Source organism: Stomoxys calcitrans, chromosome 3 (genome assembly GCF_963082655.1).
Source record: "Stomoxys calcitrans chromosome 3, idStoCalc2.1, whole genome shotgun sequence".
In the NCBI taxonomy this organism is placed as follows: Eukaryota; Metazoa; Arthropoda; class Insecta; order Diptera; family Muscidae; genus Stomoxys; species Stomoxys calcitrans.
In genome coordinates, this window is record NC_081554.1 from 148,391,924 (window position 1) to 148,411,367 (window position 19,444).

The 19,444-nt window shown below is 39.2% G+C and overlaps 1 protein-coding gene across 4 annotated transcripts in view; it reads left to right on the forward strand.

Annotated features, from left to right (window-relative positions):
* The first annotated feature begins 14,149 nt into the window (after positions 1 to 14,149).
* Positions 14,150 to 19,444, forward strand: part of LOC106084722 (cytokine-like nuclear factor N-PAC) — a 62,793-nt gene continuing 57,498 nt past the window's right edge. For all 4 annotated transcript variants that reach the window (XM_013248615.2, XM_013248613.2, XM_013248616.2 and 1 more), the window contains exons 1-2: positions 14,150 to 14,599; positions 15,098 to 15,134. In XM_013248615.2, the coding sequence (XP_013104069.1) occupies positions 14,499 to 14,599; positions 15,098 to 15,134 (138 nt within the window). In that variant the 5' untranslated portion in view covers positions 14,150 to 14,498. The remainder of the gene's footprint in view (positions 14,600 to 15,097; positions 15,135 to 19,444) is intronic.

Below are 19,444 nucleotides of genomic sequence, written 5' to 3' on the forward strand. Positions count from 1 at the left end.
GGACAGACGGACGGACATGGCTAGATCGACATAAAATTTCACGACGATCAAGAATATATATACTTTATGGGGTCTCAGACGAATATTTCGAGTAGTTACAAACAGAATGACGAAATTAGTATACCGCCCATCTTATGGTGGAGGGTATAAAAATTCAAACAACGACACACAACATCATTGAAACAGAGGTGATTGGTGCCCATTTCGTGAGCAGTTAATTACATTGGTAATTAATTGAACCGAAATATGTATTGGCGCAGCAACATGTCGCTACTATTTTGCTTATAGAACTCTTCTACGGAATGTGTTTGCATTTTCTTTGTCACCATTTTTATACCCACCACCGAAGCATGGGGCTATATTCATTTTATCATTTCGTTTGCAACACATCGAAATATCCATTTCCGACCTTATAAAGCATATATATTCTTGATCAGCGTAAATTCTAAGACGATCTAGCCATGTCTAGGGACTTAGGCCCATAAAAACCACATTTATTATCAGATTTTACTGAAATTTGGGGCAGTGAGTTGTGTTAGGCACTTCGACATTCTTCTTCAATTTGGCCCAGACCGGTTCAGATTTAGATATAGCTGCCATATAAACCGATCTGCCGATTTAGGGTCTTAGGCCCATAAAAGCCATATATCCGATTTGCTGAAATTTGGGACAGTGAGTTGTGTTCAACATCTTTCTTCAAATAAGCACAGATCGGTCCAAATTTGGATATAGCTGCCATATAGACCGATCTCCCGATTTAAGGTTTTGGGCTCATAAAAGGCGCATTTATTGTCCGATGTTGCCGGAATTTGGGACAGTGAGTTAAGCCCCTCAACATACTTCTGCAATATGACACAGATCGGTCCAGATTTAGATATAGCTGTCATATAGACCGATATCTCAATTAAAGATTTTGGGGCCATAAAAAGCGTATTTATTGTCCGATATCGCCGAAATTTGGATCAGTGAGTTGTGTTAGGCTCTTCGATATTTTTCTGAAACTTGGCCCAAATCGGTCCAGATTTGGATATAGCTGCCATATAAATCGATATCTCGATTTAAAGTCTTGGCTCAATAAAAGGTGCATTTATAATCCAATTTCACTGAAATTTCACACAGTGACTTATGTTAGGCTCGACATCCGTGCCGTATATGGTTCAGATTGGTTTATTTTTAGATATAGCTACTAAAAATACCAATATTTTGTTATACACAATTGAACAATGACTTGTACTTATTAGTATTTGGTCCAAATCGGAACATATTTCGATATAGCTGCTATGGGGCATAAGGTATGAATTTTTCACCGGATTTTGACTAAAGGTGGTGGTGGGTATCCAAAGTTCGGCCCGGCGGAACTTAACGCCTTTTTATTTGTTTTATTGTATAATGCGTTTTGCCAGTTGTTCGGCTGAAAAGGCGAAGTCGGTACTAAGCTTAACGCAAGTATGAAAACAAAATTAAATTTTAATTTAATTAAAACAGACTCATTGTCTCAACCAATTTTTCTGCCAACCGAATAGTGATGGTTCCACATACTACGAAGGTTTATAAATAGTTCGGTAACGACAACTAATGTTGAAATTGAGGTTATTTCCCTATACTTGTTATCGCTACCAAAAAAGTACTGTATGGCAAATATTAAAAGAGCAACTTTTCAACATAATTTTATACCCTCCACCATAAGATTGGGGTATATTAATTTCGTCATTCTGTTTGTAACTCCCCGAAATATTCGTCTAAGACCCCATAAAGTACATATATTGTTGCTCGTCATGACATTTTAAGTCGAACTAGCAATGTCCGTCCGTCTGTCTGTCGAAAACACGCTAACTTACGAAGGAGTAAAGCCAGCCGCTTGAAATTTTGCACAAATACTTTTATTAGTGTAGGTCGGTTGGGATTGTAAATGGGCTATATCGTTTCACGTTTTGATATAGCTGCCATATAAACCGATCTGGGATCTTGACTTCTTGCGCCGCTAGAGGGCACAATTCTTATCCGATTTGGCTGAAATTTTGCATAAGATGTTTTATTATGATTTCCAACAACTGTGCTGAGTATGGTTGAAATCGGTTCATAACCTGATATAGCTGTCATATAAACCTATCTGGGGTCTTGACTTCTTGAGCCACTAGAGGACGCAATTATTATCCGATTTGACTGAAATTTTGCATGAGGTGTTTTGTTATGACTTTCAACAACTGTATTAAGAATGATTCAAATCGGTCCATAACCTGATATAGCTGCCATATAAACCGATCTGGGGTTTGACTTCTTAAGCCTCTACAGGGAGCAATTCCTATCCGAATTGGCTGAAATATTGCATGACGTGTTTTGTTATGACTTCCAACAACTGTATTAAGAATAATTCAAATCGGTCCATAACCTGATATAGCTGCCATATAAACCGATCTGGGGTTTTGACTTCTTGGGCCTCTAGATGACGCAATTATTATCCGATTTGGCTGAAATTTTGCATGAGGTGTTTTGTTATGACTTCCAACAACTGTGCTGAGTATGGTTTAAATAGGTCTATAACCTGATATATCTGCCATACAAACCGATCTGGGTCTTGACTTCTTGAGCCACCAGAGGACGCAATTATTATCCGATTTGGCTGAAGTTTTGCATGAGGTGTTTTGTTATGACTTTCAACAACTGTTATAAGAATAGTTCAAATCGGTCCATTACCTGATATAGATTCCATATAAGCTGATCTGGGTTCGTGACTTCTTGAGCCACTAGACGGCGCAATTATTTTCCGATTTAGCTGAAATTTTGTACAACGGCTTCTCTTATGACCTTTAACATATGTGACGAAAATGGCATGAATCGCTTTATAGCCTAATGCAGATCCCCTATAAACCCATCTCCTTATTTTACTTCTTTAGCCCTAAAGTGCGAACTTCTTACTAGATTGGGCTGAAATTTTACACAATGACTTCTACTATGGTCTCCACTATTCAGTTCAATTATGGTCCGAAATGAACCATAACTTGATATTGTTCCAATAACATAGCAATTCTTTTCTTTAATCCTTTGTTTGCCTAAAAAGAGATACCGTGGCAAGAGCTCGACAAGTGCGATCCATGGTGCAGGGTATATAAGATTCGGCTCGGCCGAAATTAACACGCTTTTACTTGTTTGATCTACTTATTTGCTTTACAATACGCGTTTTTGCGTTGCGTTGTACCACCTCCTCTTGCTAGCCACATCGATATTTCGAGAATATCCAATCTGGTAACTTCGATATCTGGTATGCTCTAGATAACATAAGCCCTTTACCGATCTCTGCGTATGTGACCAGCGTTGGCTAACACTAACCCAGTAGTCCAGGCTACTAGTTCCAAACCAGTATATTCACTAGTACCAAGTTATCAGGTCTAATTCCACGTTTGTTTACTTTCAGTGTAAACAGCTGGTGAATTTAACATTGGTTTTGTCATTGAAGTAACCAGTTGACCCTGGAACTAGTACTTCTGCTAATTCCAACAGACCAGTTCCGTAATTTACTTCTTGTGACATTTCTCAATGTTTGAAAAAATATTTTTTTTTTTATTTTCCTGCTTGCTCTCGGTTTTTTCTCTGTCACTCTCTCTACTTAAACAATTTTGTAAGTTTTGCCAATGGTCGACGTGGAGACTCATCATCTTATGTTTGGTAGCCTTCCACGCCTATCAACATCATTTTGTTAATGGAATAACGCAATAAGCATAACTGCACGGAAATAATTTTTCGTAAAATGGAACTGTGGAGTCAAAATTGGCTTCAAAAGTTAGCTACTAAACTAGATGATGGTGCCAACTGATTACTGAATGAACAAATGGGAGGAGTCAAACACATATGTACACTTACATCTATCGAACATTGTAGCAAGGGGTGGAGTCAATGCTTGAAAATGACAAAACACAACGGACACAATTACGAATAAGAGAATAACAACAAAGTACAATGCAGTTATTCTCTGGAATACTAGAAACCATTACAATTTGAAATTAAAAAAAAAAGGAAATTACCAAATTGGTACAGACGGAATAACAAAATTAGTAAAACCTCATAACTCTGGTGAAGAATATTGCGACAAAAGATGTAAAAAACAAATATGCCGTCTTCTGTCGGAAGTTTGAACTAACCCCTTTGAAATTGTCACAAACACATAAATGTTTGATTTTATTTTTGGCTGGCGACATCTGTTGCGATTTCCATGCACCATACAAGTGATAGTTGGTTTCCAAACCAAAAACTCCATGTATACTTTTGTCGGACGTGTGAACATCCCCCTTTGAAATTGTCACAAACAGATTAATATTTCATTTTAATTTTTGGCTGGCGACATCTATCGGGATTTCTATGCTCCATTCAACGAACAGTTGGTTTCCAAACCAAAAACTCCATGTATACACAATGAAGGCCAAAACAGAATGAGCGCTTTTTCACAGTTGAAAATTCGTTAATTTAGCGCGTTGCTTAAAAACAAAGCTCAACGCGCTCATTCTGTTTTGGCCTTGATATTAGACCTTTAGTACGTATTCAAAAAATTGCGCAAACTTGCACAAAAAATCCATGTAATGTATATAGAAGGCCAAAACAGAAGGAGTACTTTTTCAAAGTTGAAAATTCTTTAATTTAGCATTTTCCTTAAAAACACCATAGGTCACAGTAATGCAGAGGTTAGCATGTCCGTCTATGACGCTGAATGCCTGGGTTCGAATCCTGGCGATACCATCAGAAAAAATCTTCAGTTGTGGTTTCCCCTCCAAATGCTGGTAACTTTTGTGAGGTCCTATGCCATGTAAAAACTTCTTCCCAAAGAGGTGTTACACTGCGGCACGCAGTGTAACACCCTTATAATTCAGCTTAAACTTGAATCGGACTTCACTCATTGATATGTGAGAAGTTTGCCCCTGTTCCTTAGTGAAATATTCGTGGGCAAAATTTTGCTTAAAAACAAAGCTCAGCGCACTCATTCTGTTTTGGCATTGATAGTAGACCTTTAATAAGCGTGTTCGTGTACTCAAATGTTTGCAAATTTGCACAAATTTTCACAGTAAGTCATTCAAGTATTTTATTTGCCAATAGAAGAGAGAACGTGACAGCGTGCAAAATTTTGACAGTTTGATAATTGAGAGCATGCTCATTTCTGATGGGGTTTTTTCTTTAAGCAGCTATTTGCAGCTTCGAACAGATGTTTTGTGAAAATCAAATCAAAATATCGAAAGAGAGCAAATGTTGTTTTTAAGGCTCTACCGCACTACATGTTCTTGTCTTATGACATGCCACTTTTTTTACCCACCACCATAGGATGGGGGTATACTAATCTAGTCATTCCGTTTGTAACACCTCGAAATATTGATCAAGGACCCCATAAAGTACACATATTTTTAATAGTCTCCATATTCTAAGTCGATTTAGCCATGTCCGTCCGTCCGTCTGTCAAAATCACGATATCGGGCGAACGCGCCGCTTGAAATTTTCCACAGATACTTAATTTTGATGTAGGCCGTTGGGGATTGCAAAAGGGACATATCAGTTCAGATTTGGATATATCTCCCACATAAACCGATCTCCCGATTTGACTTCTTAAGCTCTTTTCATCCGATTTGGCTGAAATTTGGCACATAGTATTCTGTTATGACTTCCAACAACCGTGATAAGTACGGTCTAAATCGGTCTATAACCTGATCCAGCTTCAATATAAACCCATTTGAAATCTTAAGCCCTTACAAGCCGCAATTTTTTTCCGATTTGTTTGAATTTTTGCATGCGGGGTTTTATTATGACTCTCAACAACTGTGCCAAGTGCGGTCCGAATCGGTTCATAATCTGATATAGCTCCCATATAAACCTATCTCCCGATTCAATTTCTTGAGCTCCTGGAAGCTGCAATTTTTGTTCGATTTGGTTGAAATTTCGCAACTTAGTGTTCTGTTATGGCTTCCAACAACTGTGTCAAGTACGTTCTAAATCGGTCTATAATCGAAGATAGCTCCCATATAAATCCATCTCCCGATTTGACTTCTTGAGCCCCTGGAAGCCTAAATTATCATCCGATTTTGCTGAAATAGTGAGTTCTATTGTGACATAGTGTTCTGTTGTGACTCTCAAAAACTATGCCCAGTTTGGTCCAAATAGGACTATAACCTGCTTTAGCTCCCATAGAAACCGATCTGCCGATTTGACTTGTTTAGCCCTTACAAGCCGCAATTTACTGTTATGACTTTCAACAACTGTGCCAAGTAAGGTCAAAATCGGTCTATAACCAGCTATAGCTCCCATATCATAGCAGAATCCATAGTTGAGGGTTCCCAAGATTCGCCCCAGCCGAACTTAGCACGCTTTAACTTGTTATGTGTCATTGGTATTCCATTATGTGTGTCCAAATTTCCAATTTTCATACAATTCATCATTTTTGCTATCGCACTAGTATGTTATCTCTGTATGACATAACCTGAAAATATGAGCAAAAGCTAATTTTTCATGGCTACAAATTGTTAAAGTTGTGAAAACCATTTAATTTGGGGTTGCTTTCATTCACACTGATAGAAAAAATTACGTTGCAAAATCATGCGCCAATGTTGTCATTATCATATACAGTCCAGATTATCATATACAGGATAGAGGTATGACCACTGTAAGTACCGGATAATTAATGTGATTCAGAGTAATCTCCACCATTCTGTAGTGGCCACAAATAATCTTATCCTCCATTTAAATAGGAACGAAATAGAACCAGGAACCATGGGTCAACGGAGTCGAAACCATGGGGTTCGAGGACAACAACTATTATGTCATCTTTAAGAAAGATAATATGAAATATATGGCCGTATTATGGGTAGAAAGAACCTAAATTGTTTTATTTTGAACCAGTTCTGTAATAGGGACCAAATTGTAGTTTCCCTGTCGCATGAGGGTAGGGATCTTTCATCGGCTTACTTCTCGCATAATGATGGGCAGGCTCCTCTTCCCATGGTGTTTAGGGAGCTCATTCGATACTGGATTTACTATTGGGATGCGACGCTAATGCTCATCAAGACCTTAGGGGGAGTACAGACACGAACCTAAGGGTGGAGAGCGTCCTTGAATTTATTTTGGAGAACGGTTACGCTATACAACAGAGGGGCTGACGCAACTTTTGAGATTTTTAACAGAAGGGAGGTCTTAGATCTCACTATAGGTAATATGCAGGGATTTGCTATCTCATATTGGGCTGTGCCTGCGGAAGTAAGTTTTTCGGATCATAAAGTTTTTTGGATCATCCCCAGGAGGACGAGGGACGATTTTAAGGCATCTGTTAGCGGAAACACAAGTAATTATCCTGTTGAAATTTGTTGTTTAGATGATACTGATTACGTGCTGCAGAACTTGGAGGAACGGCTGACGACGGCCTTCGTGTCAGCCTGTCCACTGAGGTCACAGAAGAAGAAGTATAAGTATATGGTGGAACAGTAAGCTCAAGATACTTAGAAAACATGCTAGATGGGCATTTAATGCAGCAAGGCGTAGTGGTAATATCGCACTGTGGAACTTATATAAGGAAAAGCTCAGGACCTTCAAGAAGGAACTAAGGAAATCCAAACGAGAGGATTTTATAAGATTGATTGAGGAGATATCTAATATAAAAGATACTTCTAGATTGCGCGAAAGCTGATGGCGAAGGACAGTGCGTACATGGGGAACTTACAGCGGCCAATGGTGAATGGTCTTTCTCTCCGCGGCACACATTTTCCGGATTGCAACCTCACTGAACATTGAAATTCATCGATGGGATATACGGTCGTGGATGACGTTGCCGACATACTGGTGACTCGGGAAAGGGTCCATTGGGCGCTACACACATTTGGGCCATTTAGGTCCCCTGGGCCGGACGTAATTTATCCAAAAATGCTGCAGGATGCCTTCGACCTTCTGTGTGGAGATTTGCCTATGTTCCCAAATCTTGGAGGAAAGTTAAGGTGGTTTTTTTACAAAAGGCAGGAAAACTGCAACACAGTTCGGCGAAGGACTTTAGACCGATAAGTCTCTCCTCTGTCCTTGTCAAGACGCTTGAGAGGATTTTGGACCTTCATATCAGAAGGAAGTTGGGGACGTCTTATTTCTCATGCTAGGTTAGAAGGAAAAGAGGGTGCAGATATTAATCCGCCCCATGCCACTCTAAAAATTTTAAAGTAACCTCTAAAAAGAAAATTTTCAGTTAGGAATTCCGTGCTACTTACAAAATCCTTATTTGTTTTCAATACCACTCCCCTAAGATGGTTCATAACTGGTATTGTGTCTCCATCTAAGTGCCGGTATCTGTTAGACGCGAAAGCCGGGTAATGACAAAGGAAATGCTCGAACTCCTCACCATCTTCCCCGCATGCCCTTCACATGCTATCATGCCCTACACTTGCTGCGATTTTACCTAAGTGAGCTCGAAGTCCTATGTGTCCCGTTATGATACTTATAGCTATACTGACCTCCTTCTTGCTTCTTTTCAGTAATAGCCTATTAGGGGCAGATCCGTTTACTCGGCGTTGAATGGTGTAGTACATCCTCTTGAGAGACCTATCGATTATAAGGAGTATACCTTGGCGGCTTTCTGGATATTAAAGGGGCCTTTAACAACATAAGCTCCTCTGCCATAAATGCGGCACTTAGGGGTGAGGGTCTGGGGAACAGTGTGATCGCTTGGATAATGAATATGCTATGGGGCAGGGCGATATCGGCTACTATGGGTGCTGAGACAATGGGTGTGAATGTCACTAGGGAAACACCTCAGGGAGGGGTGATATCACCTCTACTCTAGATCCTCGTGATGGACATTCTTCTTAAAAAAACTGGAAAAGTTGGGTGTTAATATGTGCGTACGCAGATGATTCTCGCCACCGGAAAGTTTTTGGAAACAGTTTTGGATGGTGCACTTGGCTGCAATGCTACTTGGGAAGTTTTTGGATACGGTTTTCGGATACCCGAAACCTTAACAGGGTGACTAGAGTCGCGCTAAGATTTGAGCCTGGGGCTTTGGTAACCACTGCGACTGGATCATTGGAGGTTACGTTGGGAATTCATCCTATGGACAGGGAAGGTAGCGGAGAGGACTCTTCTTAGATTGTCGCAGCTTGACTTGATTCACTGATCACGGGCGAGATATTGACGAATATTGGATAATACCTTGGCGGTCTCGCAGACAGACTTCCAGATGGGAATGAATGTGGTGGATAAAGGACTGCGGATAAAGTTACCTACCCTGGCGGAGTGGCAGAAAGGGTGGGTTAGGTTTTCAGGCATTAAAATTTTTACAGATGGATCGAAGATGGAAAATGGAACAGGGTATGGTATCTATTTTGGCGAACTCGATATCAATGTCTCCTTGCGCATGGGTGATCATTCCAGCATCTTTCAAGCGGAGGTGTATGCGATGGCTGTAGCGGCGGAACTTGTGTTATCTATGTATATCAAGCGATCAGAAATTCATATCTTCAGCGACAGTCAAGCAACATTGAAGGCGTTAAATGATACGTGTGTGGGATCCAAGATCCTGGGCCGCTGTCGGGAATTACTGACGCATCTACAGGAATGCCATGCATTGACTCCATGCTGGGTGCCGGGGCACAAGGACATAGAGGGAAATGAGAAAGCCGATGTATTCACTAAGTCTGGAGTAAATCTCCCCCTTGTGTTGGGGGTCTCAAAGAGCGCTACAAAGAAACTATTGAATCGCTGGAATGCAAACGTAGGTTGTGAGCAAACAAAGCTGATGTGGGATGAACATTCGAAGCTGAACATAGACGCTCTATTGTCAATGGAGAAGATGCATTTAAGTGCGGTCATTTGAATCATAACTGAGCACAAAAGCTAAGTAGACATTTGTCTCGCATAGGCATTAAAAATTATGATATCTGCCGCTGGTATCATGATATAGATGCTCTAGAGGATAGTTTTCATTTCGTATGTCAATGCCCTGCACTACCCCAAAGTAGAAATAGGATACTTGGTTCTTTTTTCTTTCAGGCATTAGATGAACTCAGACGCATTAACCCAGATAAATACAAGGCCTTCATTGAAGCCGCAAAGTGTTACGAGAAAGTGCGTTGAAGCCTGTCTTCCAGGCAGGTCTAACTCCTGAGAGAAGAGAAATAGTTCATGAGCAATCACAATGGGTCACAAGATCGTATCACACTATGTGTGCAACTCTTACAATATTAAAATTTTATATTTCATAAGACAATAATATGTAGTGTGATGGCACCTTTACCCTGCAAATTTTTACTGGAAAAGTTCGCGAACAGACCTAGTATTCTAGTACTATACTGTAGAGCATAGCTGCACTATTTAAAGGTTGTCTCACGCGAATAGCGGTTTAAGATGTTCAATTTTTGATTGCACTTTCTTCGTTGTTATCTTCTTTCTCGCATATTTTCTGCTCATGTGCACACACTTTCTGTTCATATGCATACACTTCTACGCACGTACACAAATGTGTTGACAACAAGGTCGTCTATGTAAATCAGATCGATGACAAGATGGCGATTTCACCAAATGAGACAACCTTTAAATAATTTAGCCGCGACTGTGGAGGAGTATGAAAAGTGCTTGAAAATGCTTAGTACATACTAAACCTTTGCACGTTCGATTTATTGTTTTAGTCTACACAGGACTTAAGAACACAAGAACCCCACGCCATCTAACGAGTCCTAGCCTTTTGAAGAGCGTGCAGTGGGAACGTTAAAGTACACAATAGTTGTTAAACTACTATTGTAGAATTAACCCACTTTAGCATTTCGTATTCTAATACTAATGTTCAGACCAAAAATATTTGAGCAAACGTCTCGTTTTCACCCTATTATGCTCTGAAAACAACTCGTTTTTCCTTTACAATTTATAAGGGCAAAATGACTCGTTTGCCACAAAAATGAGTCATTTAAAGCATGTGATCAAATGTCAAAAAATTTAAAATTAAATTAAAAGTTTTTCCAAAAAAAAATGTTTATAATCAAGAAAGTTTTACAGACAAGAATAAATAAATCTTCACAATAGTGTGTGGTGACACCTCAATTACCAAAGTATTTCTTAACATATTTGGCATTGCCTGTTGCATAATTTACTTTAAACTCCAATACATGAAATTGTACATTTTATTCTTAAGTAGGCTATGACTTTTTATCGATATTTTGCCAGCTCTAACCCTATGCCAATGACGGAACTACAATATGTCAAAATATCGATAGAAAAAAACAATCGATATTTTGCCAAAAAATTAAATATCGATAGTACTATCGATATTTTGCCAGATCTAACCCTATGCCGTTTTAGTCTTTGTGCCGAAAAAAAATTTTTATTGCTTCGGTTTTGTGACAATCTGTTAAAGTTACTATCAAACTTATTTGTTTAACAATTATTAAACTAAGGAAAAATGCATTTATTCTTATCACAAGCAACTGGGATATAATAAGCATGCAATTTTATACATTAAAATATTTCCTATTTTGATAAACCGATGTAGGGTCGGATGTTGGGTGTGTTTTATTTAGTTTGCATCCCTAAAAGTGAGCCCGGTTATTTTATTAAAAAATCACAAAATTTGCACAAATAGCCATACCGCCTTTAACTCATAAATCCCATTGATTTGCAATCAGCTGATTCACATCGTCATCGTGGCAGACACCAATTAAAAAAATTTTATTTTTGCTTTTGACTATTTTGGACTTTTATGGCCATGTTTCAAAATATGTATACGCGTCCGCTTCGAATTCTTTTGATTATCTGTCGTAAAAACATATAGACATTGTTTTTGTACATCTTTAAAATTTGTGTTAGTTAATAAAGTAGTAAAGGGTGATTTTTTAGCTATTATCCTCTTGGCAACACTGGTTCAAACAGCTCACGCACGTTTCGTGTTTTGTTTCACTGTCAAACACCTTCAGTTTGGTCTGTAATTTAACCACGAAGCGTCTTACAAATGAACAACGCTTGCAATTTATTGAATTTTATTATCAAAATGCGATCCACTTTTTTATCGAAAAATCGTGTTCAGCGACGAAGCTCATTTTTGGCTCAGTGGGTACGTATATAAGCAGAATTGTCGATTTTGGAGCGACGATCAGCCAGAAGCATTGCAAGAGCTAACAATGCATCCAGAAAAAGTCGCAGTTTGGTGTGGTTTATGGGCTGGTGGCATCATTGGACCGTACTTCTTCAAAGATTCAAATCAAGATTTCATGCATTTTTCTGAATTTTATATGATTTTTTTTTTTTTGAAAAACTTCCCTATAGCTCTTAAAAAATCACCCTTTATAAAACATATTTATCTACATACCGTTAGGAGATTATATCCCAAAGTCTGGTAAAAATTATCTTTGTCTTTTTCAACAGATTTTTATCGAAATATTTTATTAGATAATATTTTTATTTTGAGAGTGTATGCAAAAACATAAAATGGCTAGGCCCCATGAAGGATGTTAAATGTTCCGATTGAAAATGCCATCAAATAGGAGAAAACGCAAACAAAGAATGAATGTAAAAAGAGAACAAGTTGACATCCTCAATGCCAAATACTGCCAAAAAAAATTATAAATTTATGTCGGCTGATCGCTTGGCTTAACCTTATTCAGTGAATCCTAGCAGAAATTGCATTAGGTGAGGTTTTTATTTGGTTAGACAAGGTCAGAGCCCATAAAACGTATGTTCATTGAACAAGGCTTGTTTGAACCCTTTATAGCTTGATATAACTACCAGGTAGTGGACAGTAAACAGCTGAGTAAATTTTTTCTCGCGAAGTACATTGTCTGTCAACGAGCTATGGTTGCGTGTGTATTATAGTTAAGAACCATGCCACACAGAAACAACGAAAAATGGCGCGAACTAGTAATATACACAAAATCAGAGTTGCACTTATCACTGATTTTGGCAGATAGGGCACTCAATATTTTGTTGTTGGGCAACTGCCACTACCTGTAAATGAATATAGCTTGGGCCTATCCACCTAATGTTTTCACAAGTGATCCAACCTTCTCATGGCGAAATAATTAAAGGTGGTCTCAGTTGTATAACAACCATAAATCATATGGTGCAATCCGCCATCTTGACATCGAGCTAATCGACGTTTTGCCAACATACACACAACAAATTTGTGTACGTGTGTGTATACGTGTTCGTACATGAGCAGAGAATATGCGAGAAAGAAGATAACAGTAAAGAGAATGCAAATAAAAATGTATCATCTTAAATCCGTCTTATAACCTTCTATTAGAAAATCCTGCGTGAACGGTTGAGGTCAGGATTCACTGTGAATCCTGGGTGAAGGGTTGAGGTGTTTTTAAAAACGACTTAAGGCTCTTTCACACTACATGTTCTTGTCGCATGACATGCCACTTTTTATGTATCATTGGTATTTCATCGTGTGTCAAAATTGCCATTTTACCATGGCAAAACAATTAAATGTGGTCTCATTTGCACAACAAGCATAAATCATATGGTGCAATTCGCCTTCTTGTCATCAAACTGATCGACGTTTTGCCAACACGCACAAAGACTTGTGTGTGCATGCGTGTATACGTGTGCGTACATGAGCAGAGAATATGAAAAAAAGACGATAACTGTCAAATCTGGCAGGCTGTTAACAGCTGCTCGCATGAGACCACCTTATTAACTCCGCCTTGCTAATTTACATATTTTTTCTCGCGAAGTACATTTTTGCAATCACACTACTATGTTATTTTTGTATGACATAATATATTATATGACATAACCCGAAATTGTGAGCAAAAGCTGATTTTTATGGATACGAATTGTTAAAGTTGTGAAAACAATTTAATTTAGGATTGCTTTCATTAAACTCAAAACAAAAACAGCATATTTCTTTATTTCTAATCGAAAAAATAACAGTGCTATATTGAAAAGTGATTTTCATGTGCTATTTTTATTCGTATCACACCATGTGTGCAACATTAACAATAGAAAAATTTGGCATGTCAAAAGACAAGAACATGGAGTGTGATGGCACCTTTAAGCAAAATGAATCAATGTAGACATAGCATTACGAAGCCATGGCCAAATTGTCATACCCACCTTAATGTCACAACTCATTTGGACACAATAATGCAACTCTGTATAAAAGACGAGAAAAACAAAACGTCACAAACAACTGCAGCCAACTTCATATCTATTGGAACGGTGGCAACAGCAGCAGCAGCAGATTAAGAAATAAGAAGCGCAGAGAAAATAAGAATTTTCCATTTCGTTTAAAAATATATAGAACAAAACTCAATTTGTTTTTAAGAAAATCTCGAATTTTAATCATATGACTTTTGTGATTGCATATATTGGATGCAAAATAGATACGCGTAAGCGACAAAAAGAATCAATCAAAATCATCGTTTCGTGTACCCCGCCGCCGTACCTTGAGTCGTCGACTGAGCAAGTGAAGACAGTGTGGATAAGTGGAACAAAAATAAAACGAAGGAAAAAAAATTGCGGCAAACAACAAAATAAAATTCCAATTTCGTATTGATAACATAATGTCGAAGACGAAAAAACAATCATTGCCTGGTGGTGGAGGAAGTGTTGGTGGCGCTGAGCCCATGGAGATTCTGTGTTACAAACCCAAAGATCTAGTTTGGTAAGAAAAGCTTTTGTGAAGAAAATCGACTTCGGTGCAGAAAATTAGGAAAATTTCAATGAATGTGAAAACTGCCTTAGCAGTTACGGCAATATGCGGGCAACTCTCCCATACATGGATGGTTATTTTTTTTATTTTGGGGCAGAGAAGAGGAAAAATGGCGCTTAAACATAACCTCAATGTAAAGTAAATTAAAAATATATATATTAAATGTTCGACGGTACTTTGTTAAAAGTAAAAGATGTACAATATACAGTAGTATTCGATGGGATTGTGTTTTAAGGCTCGTTTGCTTTGTCTTCGTAAATTTTTTTTTTCAATTTGGTTTAATTTTTGTTGCTGCGCAGGTAACGCTGCCAACGTTTCTGCTAAATTGATACGGGGACGATGGAAAAATCCCGCGCATTTTTAGACAATCGGCAATATTGAAATTTTCGTTATTTTCTTAGTTACACAAATATCTATTTTAAAGACTAATATTAATTTTTCACATTTTAGGGCTAAAATGAAGGGTTTTGCACCTTGGCCTGCTATGGTAAGTGGAAAAAAATATTTTTCTTTACAAATCGTTTCATATTTCTCGAAGCCTTTGTAGACGCCAGCGTCAACTGTTTTGTTGGAAAGCAGTAACATCGTTTGCCTTTGTTATTTTTTTTTTTTTGAATTCTCGTCGCATTCTTACAACATTCACACAGGCAGCGACACAGTGCTAATGCTTCTCTGCCTGCGCCAACGTCGTCGTTGTGTTTGCTGTGTGTATTGTTATGTCTTTATTTATTATTGACTGTACTTTTGCGTACGCGACTATGTTGAATGTTTTGTACGGTAATTTGGTCATTTGTTGGTAATGAATGAACAAAATCCGAAGATTCAGAATGTGTTGGGACAAAAATGAGCAAGAGGGGACTTGTTATTTTGGCGCAAATTTTTTTAAGCTGATTTAGTGGAACTTTAACAAATTTTTTGAATGGAACAGTTGACTATTTTGTTTTTAGCTTTCCCTACTCAACTGTTGTAGTATAGAGAACTATAACTTGGGCATTTGAATTCAACGAATAGAAGGAAATGAGTTTAGTTTCCATTGTTAATGTATGTTTTGACACGAATGTTCTATATGGACCTTTAAAGTGTCCTGCGAATTATTGAAGTGATGATCGATGGGGTTTGAAAGACGTTAGGGCATCCATTTCTATTGTTTACCTTGAGAGCATTGTCAGCATATGACCTGCCTGGCAAAGTCTAAACTACTACACATGGGGAATTGAATTCATGTTTGTATAATCGTCCCCATCAATCGTGGTTGGATGGTGCAATTGTTCCCACATGACCATAATGGATGGTCACAATGCCATACAAAATATGTAGAAGTTAAGATGGGAACTGTCCTATCGGTACTTTCATAGTGTGTGTTCCTAGATATCCCTCTTATCTCTGTCGTAAGGATGTTTTTCGAGAATTTCCAGTAAGTGTCTCGTTTGCAATTATTTGCCAAACTACGCACTTGCCGGAATTTTGTTGGAGTGCGTGATCTGCTTGTAGGTTGAATTGTAGAGTTGAAAAGCTTGTGAGACTACGAACCTACCTTACACATTCTAGGACAACTGGCTTTTCTGGGTTTGCCTCTAGGGACATGTAAGGTAAGTCTCAGTATAAAACTAGCATAGGACAATTGGCTGGAAAGTGTTAAATATGTGTTGTGCAGTCTCTGATTACAAACGGGACACAAAACTCATATTTTGTCATCAAGGTGTGGTGTTATCGGCCAATTGTATAGTAGGTGGTGGTCTTCAAATTTCTTGCAGAGAACTAAGCGTCCAGATCAACAATGTAGACATTTAACACACAATCCATTATGTGTTGCTCAACTGGCCAATTATAAGTTGGTGTTTGGGATCATGGCTGATTATTTTGGTGAAAGTTATATTTCAATCTCTTGCAGCGGCAAGATCAATAGAGAAGTTACTTAACCAATCGGAGATGAAATCATGGCCTGAAGCCATGATCGTACTAAACACCGCAGGAATCTTGACTGAGAGTTCCAACACGTGTGGTGCTCATAGCTATCCCGTGCTTGGTTGTTGTTGTAGCAGTGTATTGTGTTTTATCTTTCGTCTGTTTGATTCTATTGAGTATCCAGATGTGTCCAAAGCGATCTGGGATTGTGTTGAGTGGGTCTCATCCTACACCTTGGCATCAATACTTGCTCTGTAGGAGTTGAGGCGGCTGAAGCCGGAACTACTCGGTTTGCCGAGAGATGTCAATATCTTCAGGTGCCATGGGTATTGGTCGTTAAACATGAACAATATTCCCCCGGTCTGCATGAATGTTGTCCAGACCCGCTTGATATGTCGTTTGATCTAGATATTCTCTCTTGAAACGCTCGCTTTAGATCATGAAGAACCACCTTGAGTCTTCTGGACGGTAGATACCTGCCCAAAAGTTTTTTTTATCGGATGACCCTGCGAAAACGGCTATGAATTTATTGCTTAGACGGCATATAGTTATATGTAGGTAGAATCTTCTTGTCTCCTAATGGAGGTTGTCCACGCGAGAACTGAGGAGACGGCACTCTGACATCTGAATAGTGCAACGAGGACCGTCCTATAACATAGCTTGGGCTGATTGAAGCCACAGCAAATGTGTGCGGTGATGGCATGCAAAGAAGTTGTTGGACAGTTTTCGAAATCTATACTGAAGATCGACGAATTGAAATTCTCCAATGAGGCTCGGGAGGAGTGGTCCCTCAAGAGAAGGGAGATCGATCTTTAAGACTCTCTTTTGCTCGGGTCCTTTCCAGGCCTTAGTAGTGAGATCACTGTCTCCAACTTCTAGACAGGCTGAGGACATTTGTAAGGTAGAGATTCCGTCGGTTATGATATGGGTGTACCGCACACCCACCACCGCACTATACCATAACTCCTAACGCCTTGGATGACCTTTCGCCACGGATGACATTTGTAACATCGTCCACAATTAAATGTGATAGCTGTCCATCAATCCCATGGCAGCCGGTTGTATGTACCGGATTGACCCGATGAATTCCTTCATCGGCAAGGGCTGCCGCCACAGTGTACCACACACTGCTACTACAACAACAACAACAACATAGCTGTCCATGGGCTCGGAGACCACGCATGCGACGAATGGCTCTCCTCTTAGCCTTGTCAAACTCGGGATGCTCAATAAATTGACAGTTAAACAACCTGTTGTATCTCTCGAGTCAGTCACAGTTAAGTCGGCCAAAGTGACTGAGGTGTTGTCATCCCTTCTTCCGTGGTTCGAGAGTGACTTAGCAGTGGATCAAAGCTTGCCTAAGCCGGTATCTAAGACTTAAGACTATAGTTAGAACACTTCAATTGCTCTATAAGTACCGCGTTTACTCGTTGACCAACCTATAGTCTTGCAGAATAAATTTTTTAATTCTAGGCTCAATATGATTGAATCGAAGAATCCCCGTCACGCTCTTTTACATGTCTTACTGCCTGCACTGGGAAATTAGGCCGCATATGAGGTATTCGACAAAGCTATCGGCTGCAGGATTAACAATGTCACCGACGTTTCTCTCACCAACACGTGCATCTGAGGGGCGTGACAGTTCTCCGAAGCCGTTTCAATTGACTTTCCTTTTTTAATGATCAACCAGCGTTTAGAGATTTTTAAGACAGCTGGTTGGTCAACAGATAGCATTATGGGGAGTTGGTTTGTTCCAAATGAAATGAGTGATTGCCAGTATATATCATTCATTAAACCAGATGATTCAATGGAAAGTCTGGCCAACTGCTTCGATCACCCATAGTTTTGATGAGGTTTTTGTTGTTGTTGTAGCCACGTACTTGTATGTGGAGTAGTGATTCTTGGCCAGCTTCTTTGGATGGGCTGGGCTGGGGTTATTTTGATTTGCCGCGTAAAATGTGGAGCCATACATCTGATCTGCCTAACGACGCCCTCTGTGGTCTTTACCAATGCCATAACTGGTCATTGAGGTCTACTCGTGCCATGCGGTTGTAGCCTGACAACAGGCGTCCTATGTCAGGTTTATAACCTGAAGCATAATTACCGACAGTACGTATATGTTGCATAGCTCTTTCTCGATAACTACTCTCATGCATTTTAAGTACGGGTCACTAGCCATAAGCATTGGCGTAATAGTTCTATACTCACCTCCACTGCATGTGCGATCCTAACATAGCAAGTATATTGTATCCATGACAGCTGTGTAGACTGAAGATGTCATTAATAATGATGCACTGTTATTGAGCACGATGGTGAGCCAAACGCACGGCAGTTGGTTGTACGTACCGGATTTACCCGATGGAGTCCTTCGTCGGTAAGGGCTGCCCCCTTAGTGTACAACACACTGCTTCAGCAACAACAACCATGTTGAACATTTGCTTCGTGGAAGACGTTAGGTGGGTTCACATAGTGCGACGACAATGAGGCTTACAACCCACTACTGATTACATTGACACATCACCCAGTAACGTACCACTGTTCTTCAGAATCCTGGCACGGCCAGATTTCGTGCGAATGAACATTCACCCCATCCATCGTTTTTGTATCTTGTGTTAATTTCGAAGTTTGGTCTATAATTGAACCATGAGTCCAAGGGCGTTTGCTGAGTATACTGGTTTTTATTATGAAAATTCACTTTCCGTTAAAAAGAGTATCATGCCCTCTTTCCATTTTATGACCGAAGCTCATTTTGGTTAAAATAATTCGTGACAAAAAAAAAATGTCCGTGTTCGTTGTGAATTTTTGCAAGAATTGCAATGTATTCCTAAAATAAACTTTTTTTTGTGGTTAATGGGCTAAAAGAATTATTGGACCGTCCTTTTTTTTTAATAC